Raw genomic sequence first — 16,413 nt, 5'->3', positions numbered from 1 at the left:
CACCTTCCAAACCTCTGTGGGAAAAGCATGTGAAAATAGTTTTCTCTCAAACATGATTCATGATATCCCAGCAGAAGGCTTTTTCACATGGTAAAATCACCTTAGAACATACCACAATTCCTAAAATGAGTATGGTACCATCAACAAATGATTTATAATGTAACTAAAGTCTTAAAACCTTCTATTAACTGCAATGCTTTTTAATGAGGTGTTATCATGTATATTGGTCCCAAGATGGCTGCCAACACTTCTTGGATGAAGTGCTGACAGCCAATCAGATCTCACAATGAGATGTGTGGTTAGGCTCCGCCCAGATATGTATATGATTTTACTTTTGATTTTCACAGGAACTACTGAACGGATTTACACCATATATGCAAAAGGCACATGCCTGACCTGAGGACTACCTCTTTGCCAAATTTCACGTAATTCTGTTCAGCCTTTCAGGCTGTACCTTCGACTAAAGGTCCTATGGAAAAATGCATGGGGAAAACGTGTTTTGGGTCCCCCCCTTTTTCTCGGCCCCCGCTTGACGAATCACCCTGAGACCTTCAGGGTAGGAGCTGAACAGAGCGCCCCATTTGTTTTGAAAATTTCGCGAGGATTCGTCAACCGGCGCCAAAGTTATTCAAAATAGAATTTTTAGATTTCCTATGGAAACTAGATTGTAACTATAACTATCTACTGGCGACCGCCAGTAGATAATATATATATATATATATTCAGTGAAAAAACCATAGGTTTCACAGACGTTATAGTTAGCTAGACATTTCACTCGTAAAAAACCATTGAAATTCCCCCGTTATAGTTAGTTCAGCTAACTATAACTCGCGCACCCGCAATCCACTGCTGATGACGTCACATATAACATCACTCATGACATGGTCACTGACATCACTCATGACATCACTGATGACATCTCAAATGACATCACTGATGACATCACTGATGACATCATCCAGTGAATGTGTGTTTTTTTGGAAAATTAAATATGTTTTATATATGTATATCTCAAGGTCGATAGAAGAATAAATGGGTATATAAGTGTCTAAATGGATGATTTTTTAAAAAAAATATATTTTGTAACTGACTGATAAAGTATATGAAAGTGAATACATGGCTTAGTGAGTAATGTTTTAATATGTAAATATCTGTATCAGTCTCTCACTTTGTGTATAAGTGGCTGCATGGGTTGATGAGTAGCTACATGGGTGTCTATATAGGTTATTAGTTGGTTTTTTGAGTATCAGTGTGAGTGTCTGCATGGTTTGGAGGAAGAAATTACGTAGTGCATAGGTGCATGAATGAGTGACTCACTGTATGTGTTGATGACAGCATGTGTGCGGGACTGTATGGGTGGATGAGTGTGTGTATGAGTGTGTTAGTGAGTGAATGACTGTCTCAATAGTGTCTTTATGAGTAACTACATATGTTTAAAACTAATATGTGTGACTATTGGTGTATATAAGTGAGTATATGTGATAGTGAGAAATTGGAAGAGTTCCTGTATCAATAAGTATGTGTTTCTATAAGTGATTGTTTAAAAGACCAAGTATGTGTAAGTTTCCGTAGAAGTAAGTGTGGTGGTGTGTGTATAACTGTATATGAAGGTAAATGGATGTTTGATTCTTTATTAGCATGAGTGACTATGTGTGTGAGTAACTCTATGGATGAGTGGCATTGTGTAATAGGATGTACAGGTGTATAAGTACATATGAGTGAGTACATGTATAAGTGACTGTATAGGACTGTTGGTAAATGAGTAGATGTGTATGTGGTTCTTAGAAGTACAGAAGAGTTTGTTGAAACTAGTATTGGAATTTCCATTAATTTTTTATTTTTTAGTCTCTATTTTTTAATGTGTGTATCAAAGGTTATATTAGGGTAAGAGGAGTTCTGCCACTTTTTCACAAGGATGATGTCATCAGTGATGTCATCAGTGATGTCATTTGAGATGCCATCAGTGATGTCATGAGTGATGTCAGTGACCATGTCATGAGTGATGTTATATGTGATGTCAACAGCAGTGGATTGCGGGCGCGCGAGTTATAGTTAGCTGATCTAACTATAACGGGGGAATTTCAATGTTTTTTTACGAGTGAAATGTCCAGCTAACTATAACGTCTGTGAAACCTATGGTTTTTTCACTGAATATATATATAATTCACTGAACATGTTATAGTTAGGTGGATATTTCACTCATAAAAAACCAATGAAATTCCCCCGTTATCCACTGCTCATGACGTCATATATTACATCACTCATGACATGGTCAGTGGCATCCCTCATGACATCACTGATAACATCATCCTTGTGATAGAGTGGCGGTCGCGCGAGTTATAGTTATCTGAACTAACTATAACGGGGGAATTTCATTGTTTTTTTACGAGTGAAATATCCACCTAACTATAACATGTGTGAAACCTATGGTTTTTTTAGTGAATTTGCAAGGTTTTTTAAATGCTAATTCCTAACTATAACGTGTGTGAAACCTATGTTTTTTTCAGTGAATTTATACGGTTTTTTAAATGTTAATTTATTTATGTATTATTATTTTTTTTATATATTTATTTACAATAAACTACGTATTAAAAAAATGTTGGTTTTTTTTCCGGTTTTCACCGTGCGCGCACGGTGAGCGCACCCCCGCGATTTTTTTGGGTGCGCGCGTATAGATATTGATATGCTTTTAAATGCTATTTTCTCAGGAAATACTGAACAGATTTACATCAGACCTGCAAAAGGCACTTCCTTGACCTTATGGCTACCTCTCTGCCAAATTTCAAGTAATTCTGTTCAGCCGTTCGGGCTGTAGCTGTGTCTAAAGGTCCTATGGGAAAATGCATGGGGAAAACGCGTTTTGGGACCCCCCTTTTTTCTTGGCCCCTACTTGACGAATCACCCCGAGACTTTCAGGGTAGGAGATGAACGGAGCGCCCCATTAGTTTTGAAAATTTCGCGAGGATTCGTCAACCGGCGCAAAAGTTATTCAAAATAGAATTTTCAGATTTCCTATGGAAACACGATCCTAACTATAACTAGCTACTGGCGACCGCCAGTAGATAATAACTAGGATGTATATATGAAACACCATATGAGTAAATATTTAAAGTGCACTTGCCTAGAGATTAGTCCATGGCCATGATACAGATCATTGAAGTTGATGCCTGGTTAAAGCCATTTCAAGATGGATGCCTATTATCAGACTAATGTTCAGCTCTGAGACGCAGTCCTAAGTCTTTTTCCGTGTTCAGAAGCAGATTGGTTCTTTTTCCATTTTTGTGGTGCTGTCCGCCATTTTGATCAAAGTGGCCAAGAAGGGACTATGGCGGCGGTCATAAAAATTATAGATGGGTTCCTGCGATGCCTACTTCGATTGTTAATAGGGCCATCAAGCCCAGATCACGACACAAGAATGCCTCTGTTAAAAAATGAGCCTGCGTGGATGCCGCCTCCAGGCAAGAGAGATGATATCTGTCTGATCTCATGCAGTCAGGCCCCCAGACATCAGGATTATCTCCAAAAGTGTGGCAGCTGCACTAAGGAAGAAGAGAGAAATCCAGCAGCAGTCTATCTCCCCAATGAATGAGGCGGGGGTCAGATCGGGATTCTATGAGCGGATGGTGCGACCTCAATGCCCGCCTGTGAGACCGAGCAACCGTCTCTTCCGCTACAACCTTGCTACGGGGGTCTCTGCAGGACCATGATCTCCCTTGGCTGCTGGAAAACCTGACTTTCCTTCCAACGATGCAAACCTCGACCATGGTATCCGACCCGAACACATAGTCTGGACCAATGCCTCATTCCACGATCACTCCAGCATCTTTTCCATTGTTGCGGTAAGGTCGTTACTTCCTTGTTTTTGGAATCTTCTGATGTTCTCTATGTTTAGTTAGTTATTAAAGTTGCGATGTTCCAGGGAGGTTGATGTTGCTGGGTCTAAAAAGGGATTTTGCTGTAGTTGCGATCCCTAGCCTCAGAGTTTCCTTCTTGAGCTCCTCACCAGTCAGCAACCATTTTGAAATGACTTTTGTATTTTATAATGCAAACCAAGAAACTGCTACATTCATGTGCATGCACAAGACTTGGGAGGGGAGAATGCACTGCAAAGATGTAAGAATGGTGAGTGGTGAATATGTACTTCATGGCTTGAGGAGGAGGCAAGGCAGAAAGAATACTCTCCACGAGAGGCGGCTCCTCCACTATGGGGGAGGAACGCCACCCTCCCTGTCAGCACCCTGAAAAATGTGAAAAATAGAATAATAAAACCCATTTTAATATTGTTTTATTTTTCTTGTGCTGAGTCTTGGCCGTGGGAACAGTGTGATGACAGGCACTGAGGGGGAGTGGGGGGTGCACTGCCTTCACTGCACATGTGCGTTTGGCTGGTTGTCACAGGCTGGCCAAACCCACATGCGCAGTGAAGCTCTCTCAAATCCCAGCTGCATTCCTGGATTGGAGAGAGCATGCACAGTTTCCCGGTCTGTCTGGGAGAGCAACTCATCAGCAGTTAGGCCAATTCAGAAGCTGCTCTTATTCATAAGAGCAGCATCAGGATTGGCTGCAGTGCTGTCTTGGATCCTGTGTCTGCCTTGAGAGGAGAGGAGCATAAGAGTGCGATGCTGAAGGGCGGCAACTACAGGTAAGTTCCTTTTTTATGTTTTTTTATATCTCTCCCTCGTCCCACATCTACCCTCCCAACCCCCTGCCCTACCTACTTTCTCTGACACGAGCTGCCCCTGGAATCCACTGCTTGAGATTAATGTCTCCCAGGGCTGAAGAAAGAGGGCAAAAAAACTATTTATACAACACACAACAAATGTCTCCATTTACTTGATTTCATGGCCCACAGCCCCGCCTGCCTCCAGTTAGAAATGTGTATCAGTGTATAAGAACCTGAAAGCTCACGGGTATCCATTTAGGGAAAACAAAGTCTGATGCCTCACAGGATCCCTGATCCCAAAGCATACACAATTACATGGGGCCCAGTGTGCCTCCCCTTCTGGGTGCACTTCTGCCTCCTAGCTCATCCACCACATGCTGCAGCTGATCAGTGCATAGAAGGCTCTGATTTCTTATGGCACTTTAATACCTATAGGGTTAGAAATGTTTTGAAAGGAACCTCTTTGCTGACCAGTCAGAGATATATAAACCTAATGCCAAATTTGCCAACTTTTGGTGCAGCACAGCAACTAAATGTTGCTGCACTGTGTTGCGTCAAAGGTAGAGCAAAAACAGTGCTATATCTATTAAGATAATGCACTGTTATTCTATTCCCCTGTGCTGGCACACTTTAGGCTGTGATGTGCCAACGTACACAGCTTATCGCCAAAGTTCAAGGGACTATGCATTCTGTCAAGCATAGGTTTGTAGTGGAGGGCTCTCTTTTAGTACAAAAACTGTGCTCTGAGTTATAGTTTTCCTACTTTGTAAATGTGTTGTACAGTGAAACATGCATGCAAGGTGGGAAAACTGAGAAGCTTTTTCCGATTTGCTCCACTGTTATGGGGGAGTAGGCATAATTTTTGGTACAGATCCCTGTCTACAACAGCCACGGGTCGTATAGGGCGTGCCACCGGGTGGTGATGTGGGGCGGGGGAGGTGCAGGGGTGGGGTTGTAAAATGTGGCATACGGACGATTTCAGGTAAGTAACGGGAAAAAAAAGGAATTTTGTTGCATGCGCTGCATTGCATTTGATGAAATTAATTTTTTTTGTTACTTACCTGGAATCGTCCGTATGCCACATTTTTCAGCACTCCACCCTGCCCCTCCCCCGCCACACGTCACCGCCCGGTGGCACGCCCTATATGGGCCGTGGCTGGTCTAGAAATGTTAGGCAATACGGATTTGCGCCAAACCCCATGGGTGGTTGCATGGTAAAGCACATGTACCACCCATGGAACGCCCCCTTGATGCAAAAGAGTGCATAGCGCTCCTTTGCTCACTTTACGCAACTTTCTAACTCTAATCATGATTTATGTTGGAACATGTTGTGCCGGGTTTGTGTTACTTTTGTGATGCAAACCCAGTCCAAAGGTTAGTGAATTTCCCCCTTAGTGTGTGCCAATGTTGACTTCTTTGAGCTTAACTCACACTTTTCACCAAGTCATGTTGTCACAGGATCAGCTTCTGACAAGGTCAACCAACCCTTTTACTTTGCAAGCTTAATGAAAAGAATATTATTGAGCTTGATAATAGTAACATCTTATTGGCCTGATGTTTTGTTACTCCCATGAAGTATCTGAGCAAATGCAATGCTATTGTTTCTCATTATTTAACTAACTGATTGCTTTTCTTAGATTTCAGATTGCTATTAACCTCAGTGAAGAACGTTATGCTTTAATCTTTGGATTCAATACGTTCATTGCCTTGGCCCTTCAGACAATCGTGACTGTTACTGTTGTTGACTCCAAAGGTCTGGGGTTGGATATTGTCACTCAGGTACAGTGTGCTCTTTCTCCATTTTTTCATTGGTGTTTCATATATTTAGCTTTCCACCATTTTTAGGTGCCTCAAGATCAGTGCCTAACTTGACCAGGTCATAGCAGTTGGGGCCCACCAGTGCTAATTATTGGGGACCTACACAAACATATTCTCAAAATACTGTGATGCAGAGCAAGAGAGAGAAAAATAGAAAAGTGAGGAGGAAGAGAAAGGTGGAAATACAGTGACAAAGGGAGAAAGTGCAGATGAAAGAGAAGCTACAAAAGTGACAAAGAGAGGGTGGGGGTATATGGTGATGGGCTTAAGAGGCATGAAGTGAAATCAAGACTGTGCATCATTAGTATTCATCCATGCACCCTTTGCAAAACCTTGGGTTTCTATTGAGAATTAAGCACTTTCCAAGATTACATTTTATTTACTGCAGAGTTTAGAACCTTTGTGTTTTTGTGCAAGGAACCCCCGTCTAAAGACCCTAGCAGAATGACATGTAATGTGGTTGGTCTCAATCACATTGAAACTGTAAACTAAGGCTCTATAAATATGAAATCACCTGCCCCTTTTCAACACAGGCCCCTATTAGCTAGTCGTGGGAATCAGTACCAATTTCTGGGAACCTGATCATATGTTTCATCTTGAGACTTTGACCCAGAACAGAATACAAAGAGGTAAAAAAAAAAGGAGATAAAAGTGGAAAGAAAAAAAAGGAAAACTGTGACAAATGGAGGGGACAGAAATTAATAAGAATTTGGAAGAGTGATTTATGGAGACTGGAGGGTAGGATATGGGAAGAAAGAATCGTGAGATAGAATCAAGACTGACCAGCCTTGGTGCTCGGCAACCTTTGGTTTTGGCAAACATAGTTTCAGGCTCCTAAGAAAAATCATAGAGCCACTGCACTTTTTTCACAATTTAAGCACTATCAGTTAACACTCCAACATTTTCTATGTCAAGACAGTCTCAAAGTTGTTTAAAGCCAAGGAGAAATCTTCAAAAATTGGACACTTAAGCATAATAGGATAATTCTCTTAACCAAAGCCCACATTCTGGTCAGTCCTGCTATCCCACTTAAGTATTACACTGTGCACAAACTAAAGTGTTCATTAAAATGCTCTACTACTTGTCTGTCACACAACAAAATAGGTAGCCATTTCGAAACTTCTCATAGCAACCTTGCTGTTTTGAGGGCAGCTTGCAACATGCATGCCCTTATAAATATAGTTGGCTATGGAAGCCTCTAGTGCACTGTTAGAGCAGGCAAGCTAGCACTACAGCCATGAAATACGGGCTCAATCTGTTTTCTTGATGATAGCAGTCATACTTGAACCCCGCAACCCTACATGCCTTCTCCCACCACTGTAGAATTTATTGATGAAAAAGATGGGCTGTCCTATCTTTTTATGTGTAGAGACTCCGCTGTCATAAAATACATTTGTGAATAGCATGCAATTGTAAACTTACATCAAAGTGTGAGTTTACCTTTGTGAATCAGGCCCTAAGTGATTTGTTCTGCAGGGTTGTACATAATCTGTCTATGACCTTTCAGCAAGTCAAGATACAAAAGAGTGGATAAAGGTATGAAAGAGAACCCAATTTTTGGAACCCCTTTCAGAGGGCCATGGGGCACGCAGGGGCTACTGGACCCAACCGTGGTGGTTGAGGCCTTTTACTCCTGATGTCCTGGGGCCAGTTCTACAATGGATCCTGAGCAGCAGGACCAAGTACCCCCTCTATACTTGGCTCTCAGTTGTACCTCTGGACGAGCAGTTAAACGCTCCTTTGGAAGGAAATTGAAGATAAGTGAACATTACTCATAAATCAAAGTGCACACAGTACGAACAAGATATCAATGTCCAGTCCAATACTTACTTTTATAAGAAAATAAGTATTTTATTTCTAACACTACAAATTCAAAGGAATAATGAAATTCCCAAGCAACAGCTCTAGTAGGTGTCAGGCACTTCCTGACCCACCATCTCACATATAACTTGGTCAAGGGTTATTCCCCATTCGCTGGTGGCCACATACAGGGAATGCTCACGAATAAGCCGCACTCAAGAGTTCTCCTTCGAATTAGCCATAAATGTCTTTGGTGCTACTGCACCTTCTGCATTAAATCCCCCCGGACACATAGGCCCAGTTCCAGTCTTACTCGCTGGTGCAGCACTGAAGCGTTCAAAGTTACAGCGGTTGCCCTGAGCACAGGCAGTCACGAGTTGAATACCTGGCAGGCACAGGCTCACTGTCCTGAGTGTCACACCCAGTTTTCACTATCGATCGGAGCAGCTTCCAGTGCTCGAAGATGCAGTAAGTCAATTTCCCCCTAGTGGGCGGTGTTCGATACTTATGGTCCCATCTGGAGTCCAGCTAGGGGGCAACATACTCCTCAGGACCTCTGGAGTCAGTCAAAGAAGATCTTGTTGGGTGGGCTCAATCCCCTGGTCACAGACTCACTCTAGTCCTGGCTACAGCCTGAAATCCGTGGCAAGTTAGTACCAGCAGTCCCACCTGGCATAGGGGATTTCCACTGTAAATCTGGGCACAATGTAGACTCCTCCAGTGCATTTGCCCACATCACGGTAGCCCAATCTGGTGCAGGAAGCGTTCACAAGTCCTGGCACACTCGTCACACAAGTATTTCCACAGTGACCACCTCTGGCATAAAGAATCATCGATAGGGGTGGGCAAACCTCACAGTGTTTAAGTCTGCGGAATTCTAGGAGTTATATAAAAACTAAGCGAGATTCCGCAGAGTTCCGCCAACCCCTAGTTAACCAGTGGTAGCGCCTGAAATATCCTCAGACAGAAAGGCACACCCAGGAAGGCCGGTGGAAGTCATAACCAAGCGCTACTTAGATGTCAGGACAACTATGACCCAGAGAGAGCAACCATAATGCAATGCATGCAAGCTCCAGATTCACCCCCAAATAACACCAGTAACCAAGGCTTTTGGAGTCAGATTTAAAAACAACAATCTGTTCCTTACAACACAAATGTATAAATGTAAATGTTGCATTCACCCTTTAAAAGAGGATTTGGGCAACTTGGGTTTCAAAGAAAGGAGAAAAGCAGAGAAAATGTGTAACAAATCATACATTCTGTGAATTAAATTACAATTTAAACTTCCTAGGGAGCTCGTTCTTGTGAAGTTTTCATCACAAGCTTTCCACAAATCTTTTTAATTTGCCCCCCTCCCCATACACACTTCAGATTTTGGTATAAAGGCACAATACAGGAGCTTAGCACCTCCTGCCCTATCAAGATACTGTTGCATGTTGAGGATCTGCGGTGGTCCTCCATTGAGCTGGAAGAAAAGCGAGCCCAGACAGAACAGCAGCAGCGTTCCCATGCCCCATGCAGAAGCCATCATCCAGGAGTGAAAACTGTAGGCATGGTGCAGAGAACCAGCCCTTCTTGGCTGCCCTGTGCTGCTGGTTGTGCTGGTGGAGGGTGGACATGGTTCTTGTGATTGCTGCTGCCTCCATCACTTTTACTGTTCAAGTTGTTCTTCATTATATCTCGTACTGGCACAGACCGGCAGGAAGAGTGAATCCATCCATCTGAGAAAGCACACCACCTTTGTCCTGTTCATTTGAAAATTTGGGCAGGTTGATTCTTAGGAGACTTTCTTGCCCATGGCCAGCTTGCTGGAGCTTTAAGCTCGCCTCTGTGGCCTTTCATCCACAGACTGGCACTGAGAGCAAGTCCCCACTTCATGTGCAATGCAGTCACCAGACTGAATAATTCCGCACTGCAGCCGCTCTAGCAGCATAAACAGCTTCCAGGGAATTGAGTCTTAGCCCACTTACCGCATTTCGCTAAAGCTATTTGCATATTGTTGGACTTGGCCCTTTCGGCAGGGTCATCCCTGAACTTTTTTGCCTTCCTCCTGTATTTTTTCTGTTTTTTTTACGACTTTGGGCACTTTACTACTGCTGATCAGTGCTAAAGTGCATATGCTCTCTTTTGTAAATTGTTGTAATTGATTAGTGACTCCATAATTGGCTTATTTGATTTACTTGTCAGACCCTAGTACAGTGCACCATGAGTTCCCAGGGTCTGTAAATCAAATGCTGCTGGTGGGCTTGCAGCACTGATTTTGCCACCCACAGAAGCAGCTTGTAAAATAAGGCTCAGGCCTGCCATTGCAGAGCCTGTGTGAAGTCTGGGACTGCCATTTTGACTTGGCAAGTGCACCCACTTGCCAGTCCCAAAACCTTCCCTTTTCTACATGTTAGTCACCCCTAAGGTAGGCCCAAGGGCAGGGTGCATTGTATGCGAAAGGTAGGGCATGCCCTGATGTGTGAGGCATGTCCTGATAGTGAATTACAGCCAATTACGTTTTTCACTATTGCAAGGCTATCTGTTCCCATAGGTCAACATGGGCAGTTTGATTATACCATATTATAATCCTAACTGACCTTAGGAACAAGATGGGAAAATAATGTTAAAATACATCTTTTAGTGTGGGTGATTTTTACATTCTGTGTTTGAAAATACCACTTTTATGAAGTAGGTATTTTCTTGCCTAACCATCCGGTATGCCTCTGCTAGGTTTGTGTATTCCATGTCTGGTTTGTGAGTGACAGTGGGGTGGAGAGGGCTTTGGCTCCAGCAGTCTGATGGGTCAGGGCTCTGCCACAGACGTTGGAGATCCATGAACGGCCTGGGACCTGGTTCTCATCACTGACAGCTGTCAGTGGCCACTGTGGCCTGCTGTCCTGGTGGACAGAGTTGCCCCTGGAAGGGGGAAAGGAGTCACACCCCGGGGGTGGACTGGGCCACACCTATGTGTTGGCCATGTGGATACTGTCTGTCTGTTGGGACACACTTATGAGCAAGCTAAGGTTAGGTGCTGCACAGATGGTGTCCACAGGTGAGGAGAAGGGTTCCCCATGAGTTAACTTAGTGGGCCCTGAGAGTATGGACAGGGTGATCCAAATGGGTTCAGATTGGAGTAGAACTGGAGTATGCCCCTGCAGTTGCGGGCCAGGGGCCATGTTCTATTGCCCAAAGCAGGGAAGCCCATAAAGGTAGTGATTTGTCTACCCTGCCTTTAGGCTGGAAGGGCTTTGTGTTGGACTTTGCCCTTTTTGCAGGGTCATCCCTGAACTTTTTTGCCTTCCTCCTGCATTTTGTCTGACCTGTTTTTGTTGATTTTGTGACTCTGGGCACTTTACTACTGCTGATCAGTGCTAAAGTGCATATGCTCTCTTTTGTAAATTGTTGTAATGGATTAGTGACTCAGTGATTTGCATATTTGATTTACTTGTCAGACCCTAGTAAAGTGCACCATGAGTGCCCAGGGCCTGTAAATCAAATGCTGCTGGTGGGCTTGCAGCACTGATTGTGCCACCCACAGAAGCAGCTTGTAAAATATGGCTCAGGCCTGCCATTGCAGAGCCTGTTTGCAGTCTGGGACTGCCATGTCGATTTGGCAAGTTCACCCACTTGCCAGTCCCTAAACCTTCCCCTTTCTACTTGTTAGTCACCCCTAAGGTAGGCCCAAGGGCAGGATGCATTATATATGAAAGGTAGGACATGCCCCGATGTGTGTGGCATGTCCTGATAGTGACTTACAGCCTATTTTGTTTTTCACTATTGCATGGCTATCTGCCCCCATAGGCCAGAATGGGCAATTTGATTATACCATCTTATAATCCTAGCTGACCCTAGGAACTAGGAAGAAAAATAAAGTTTATTATGCCTGAACTCAGAATGTTAAAATACATCTTTTAGTGTGGGTGATTTTTACATTCTGTGTTTGAAAATACCACTTTTAGAAAGTAGGCATTTTCTTGCCTAACCATCCAGTATGCCTCTGCTAGATTTGTGTATTCCATGTCTGGTTTGTGAGTGACAGGGGGTTGGAGAGGGCTTTAGCTCCAGCAGTCTGATGGGCCAGGGCTGGGCTGAATAGGACCTGCATTGAATAGAGAGTAGGGGGAGGAGATTTCCTTTCACTTGCCTGAGCCTTCATAGAATAGAGTGCAGGGGGAGGAGATTTCCTTTCAGCTACCTGGGCCAGGTCTGCTTTCAACATTTCTGTCTCCCCCTCCTGCCAGGAAGCTTCACCAGGAAGGACAGAAATGTTTTTCGCTGGGCACAGACACTCTCTGCTTTCAGAGAACAACGGATTTTGCAGTATAAATATTGGGCCCAGACACCCAGCACTTTAGATCAATTCTGGAACCAAGACGAACCTTTGCCAAGGAGAAAAACCAAGAAAGCTGAAGGAGGAGAATGCCCCTGTGCTGTTTGCTGTTCGGGTGTTGGCCTGCAGTGGTTCCTCATTGCCAAGGAAAGGAGAAAAGGAACCTTGTGTGTACTTTTACTATCTTGAGGAAGATCTCCAAGGGCTTGAAGTTGAGCTTGCCTTCTGTTCTGAAGTCTCAGGGACACAAAAGACTTCACCACCAGCTCCCCCTAAATTTACTTGCTGGGAATTCTACCTGCAGAGAGGTGCCTGCTGTTGTTTTGGGCCCTCTGGAGACTGCATGTAGCTGGGAGCTGGAAGCGCTAAGATATTTCTTCCAGTTGAAAGTCATATTTTTTTTACTGTATTGTGGATTTGTGTTGTTTGATCTTGTGTTAAGCCTAGATAAAGATTTCTTATTTTTCAAAACTGGTGTGGTGTGCATTTGTAGTGTTTTCACTGTATTATTGTATGTGTTCACAAATGCTTTACACACTGCCTCTAAGATAAACCGACCTGCGCGTGCCAAGCTACCAAGGGGGTGAGCAGGGTTTATTTAGGAGTGTAGCCCCCTTACCCTGACTAGTAGCAAGGACCCCTACTTGGTTAAAGGTACCTACGTCTGCCAACTAGAAATCCCCATTTCTAACAGATATGATATATTATACTTTTACGAGGTACCAACAAAACTACACTGCAAGACTGAACTGGGCTCCTAATGGGTCTGTCTGTACTGGAACTTCTCAAAAGATGAGAACATCTTTACAAAAGTGCTGAAACTACTAATTTTTTTGTTATATTATGCACGCACATTTCAGCAGGTCTAAGGTTCTTTATTGCCACAACATTTGGACTTGTTACCAAGGCCAATTTAACGAATGTGCCTTCCGCTTTTTAAGATATTTTTGTTTCTGTGTGCAGCTTGGCACAGAGCACAGTAATCCTACTCCTCTTGTATGAGGTGCACATACCGCAAGCAGAAGGTGACTTGGGGCAGGAGGTGCTGTGGGTGAGGGAGCACACATCTGCGCTTGGATACTGCCTTCTCCACTGTGACTCTGTGCAGCTCCCTGGCTGCCCTCTCCATGAAGATGGTCAAGAAAGGGTACGGTTTGGACCAGCATTTCAGGAGACTCACCAAACACAGGGGAGTCAGGGCAAGCCTGGAGCAACCCGGGAAGCCCAAGAAAAGCAAAGATGTGCCTCAAGAGGACCCACACGCTGGAGGCAAAGGAGTCGAGCAGAATTGCAAAACAACAGCCCATGGAGCACTCATTGTGAGGGGGCTGCTACTCGGAGCCCAGTGCACTTGTTTTGGGAACGTCAACAAGCATATGCATTTGCAAAAGTATGCGGTGCACAGGGGTATGGGTATTGCAGCCCCCACAAGGGATTCAGATGTCAAACTTGGTGAGAGGGCAGCTTGGACCTCAGGAGACTTGGGAACCCATGACCTGTGTTGCTGGAGCCTTCGGAGTCCGCAGGAGCTCAGGATCAGCAGAACGGTCAGTTGCGTCACGGTGCCTGCGGTTGCAGGGCAGTGACTCCTTCACTCCAAGGGAGATATCTTCGGTAGTCCTTGATGCTCCACAGGTCCTACATGGAGCCTGTGTGGTGCACGGGCACAGACAATGCTTTGGACGGAGTGAGAGAGAAAGTCAGGCCAAACATAGTCCAGAGTGTCCAGACGGTCGGAGTTCAGTTAATTCTGGTTCAGAATCTTGTCCACTTTGAATCTAGGGTCCTACAGCAAGGTAAGTCCTTTTGTACCCACGGGAGAGGGTTGGACAGGTTCAGGGGACCCTCACAGGGGAGGGTCTGGATAGTGGGGAGGTTAATCCCATCTCCTTTGTCCAGTTTCACGCCAGAGCAGGAGCCAATAGCTCTCAGGACTGGTTTGAGCTGGATTATTCACAAGGACACCAATTGTGCCCCTCATGCAGACTTTCGGTCTTTGGCAAGCATACCCACCCAGGCCTAATACTCTAAATCCTGTCTGGGAGGTTGTCACACCTCCCTGTGACAGAATGCCTATTGTTCTGCCATCCCCTGCTCGAGCTTGGCTCAGCAGCAGAAGGGCAGAAATGTGTCTCTGGTCAGCAGCCCAGGTTGGGTTGCCAGGGACTAGAAGGCTGGTACCAGGAACACCAGGGACCTCACACATCTCATTTCTGAGGGGTGAAATCATACCTCCCACACGGTTACTGGTGTAGGGGTATGATTTCACAATGTTTGGCACCAAACACAATAGGGTTACTTTCAGCCGTTTTAGAGTTGGTCATCACGCAGTCGCATAATGCTTCTCTATATGTCATAAGTAGCTGTAGCACTAACAACCAGGGGTAATGGACTCCGTAGGCTGCAGGGGTGCCGTGCTCATGCAGTGGCACCCTCTCACTTAGAACCAAGCATCTTGCCTTCAGTATTGTCAAGGCCTGCTATAGGGGTGACATAGGTTTTAAGTGTAGTGACCCCTAGATATAGTAAACCTATATCTTAAGCAAGTGGTGCATGCACCAACTTTCGCAGGCTGCAACGGCGGGCCTGTAGATCCATTTTGCATGGCCTCCCATGGGTAGCATAATAAATGCTTCAGCCCATGGGCAGGCTCTGGGGTACCTATGCCCTGGGTATATGTGTACCATATACTGGGAACTGACAAGGGTACTCCAGTACCTAAGTACATGACATAACATTTTAGGGAGAAAGCAGATAGACTGGGGTCCTGATAAGCAGGATCCCAGGCAGACTAGTCAAAAACAGTGTAACAAAGCAAAAAGTGGGGGTGACCATAAGAAGCAAATCCTACTTTCCTACAAAGAGTTACACAATTCCTCCAATGTCGCCATGGAATAAAAGAGTTCTCCCCACACCTCGTCACAGATACAAGGCACTCCCCGCAAAGCTCTCGTTGCATGACACAGTCCATGGCAGCCCTCTGCTGGCTTATGAGGGTCACTAAAAACAATCTGGCACATGGACTACATCCTGATCAGTGCACAGCCAAATCTTCACACCTCACAAAGGGCGCTCTCATGGTAGGAATTCCTACTGGGCCTAGCTCCATCCAGCGTGCTCCTCTACCTCACAGGGCACATTGGTCTTGGCAAGCAGGCAGCTGCTGGTGCTCCAGGGCAGGTGATTTTGGTTTTCCCTGGGCGATGTCCCCAAACCTTGCAGGAAGACTAGCAGGCCTTGACCTTCATTCCTGTACACAGCCAGAAGTCTTGCTGAGCTTTCCTTCCTCACACAGCCCATCTGGATGCTTGGAGATGACCACTTTTGGGTTCTCAACCTCCCCTTCCTATAGTCCTTTTCCAGAAACCAAATGTGATTTAGGGTCTGAGTCTTGAAACTTTTATGTTGGGATTCTGCTTCTTTTGAAGTGTAGATTTCTCTTTTTCTTCTTTCCTCCTGAAAGGATGTCGGTCACAGCAGACAAGACTCCCAACCTGAATGACCCACAACACAATTTGTGATAATGAACAGATTTCTCAACTGGATGTCAGCCACAGTAATATGTGCATGAAAAGTTTTTTGTTTTTTTTTAGAGTTTTATATAGCGCGAACTAGACCCGAGAAATCGGGTATCAGAATGCTTTACATGAGCACCAGTTACGTTACAGAAGGACACATTCATTTTTGTTAGGCACAGGGAGATTAAGTGATTCGCCCAGAATCACAGGATGCTTTAGCGTCATTGCCGAGTCTCGAGCCCGGTTCCCCAGCTTCGAGGTTGACCACTCTAGCCATAAGGCTACATCCTCTCCCCAGG

At 44.7% G+C, this 16,413-nt stretch overlaps 1 protein-coding gene across 3 annotated transcripts in view; it reads left to right on the top strand.

The window, feature by feature from the left end:
* Nucleotides 1–16,413, top strand: part of LOC146785442 (thiamine transporter 2-like) — a 383,376-nt gene that overhangs the window by 347,287 nt on the left and 19,676 nt on the right. For all 3 annotated transcript variants that reach the window (XM_085634500.1, XM_085634501.1, XM_085634502.1), the window contains exon 5: nt 6,301–6,442. In XM_085634500.1, the coding sequence (XP_085490626.1) occupies nt 6,301–6,442 (142 nt within the window). The remainder of the gene's footprint in view (nt 1–6,300; nt 6,443–16,413) is intronic.

The sequence above is a fragment of the Triturus cristatus genome, chromosome 11 (assembly GCF_964204655.1).
Source record: "Triturus cristatus chromosome 11, aTriCri1.1, whole genome shotgun sequence".
Lineage (NCBI taxonomy): Eukaryota > Metazoa > Chordata > Amphibia > Caudata > Salamandridae > Triturus > Triturus cristatus.
This window is presented reverse-complemented; position numbering and strand designations above follow the sequence as displayed.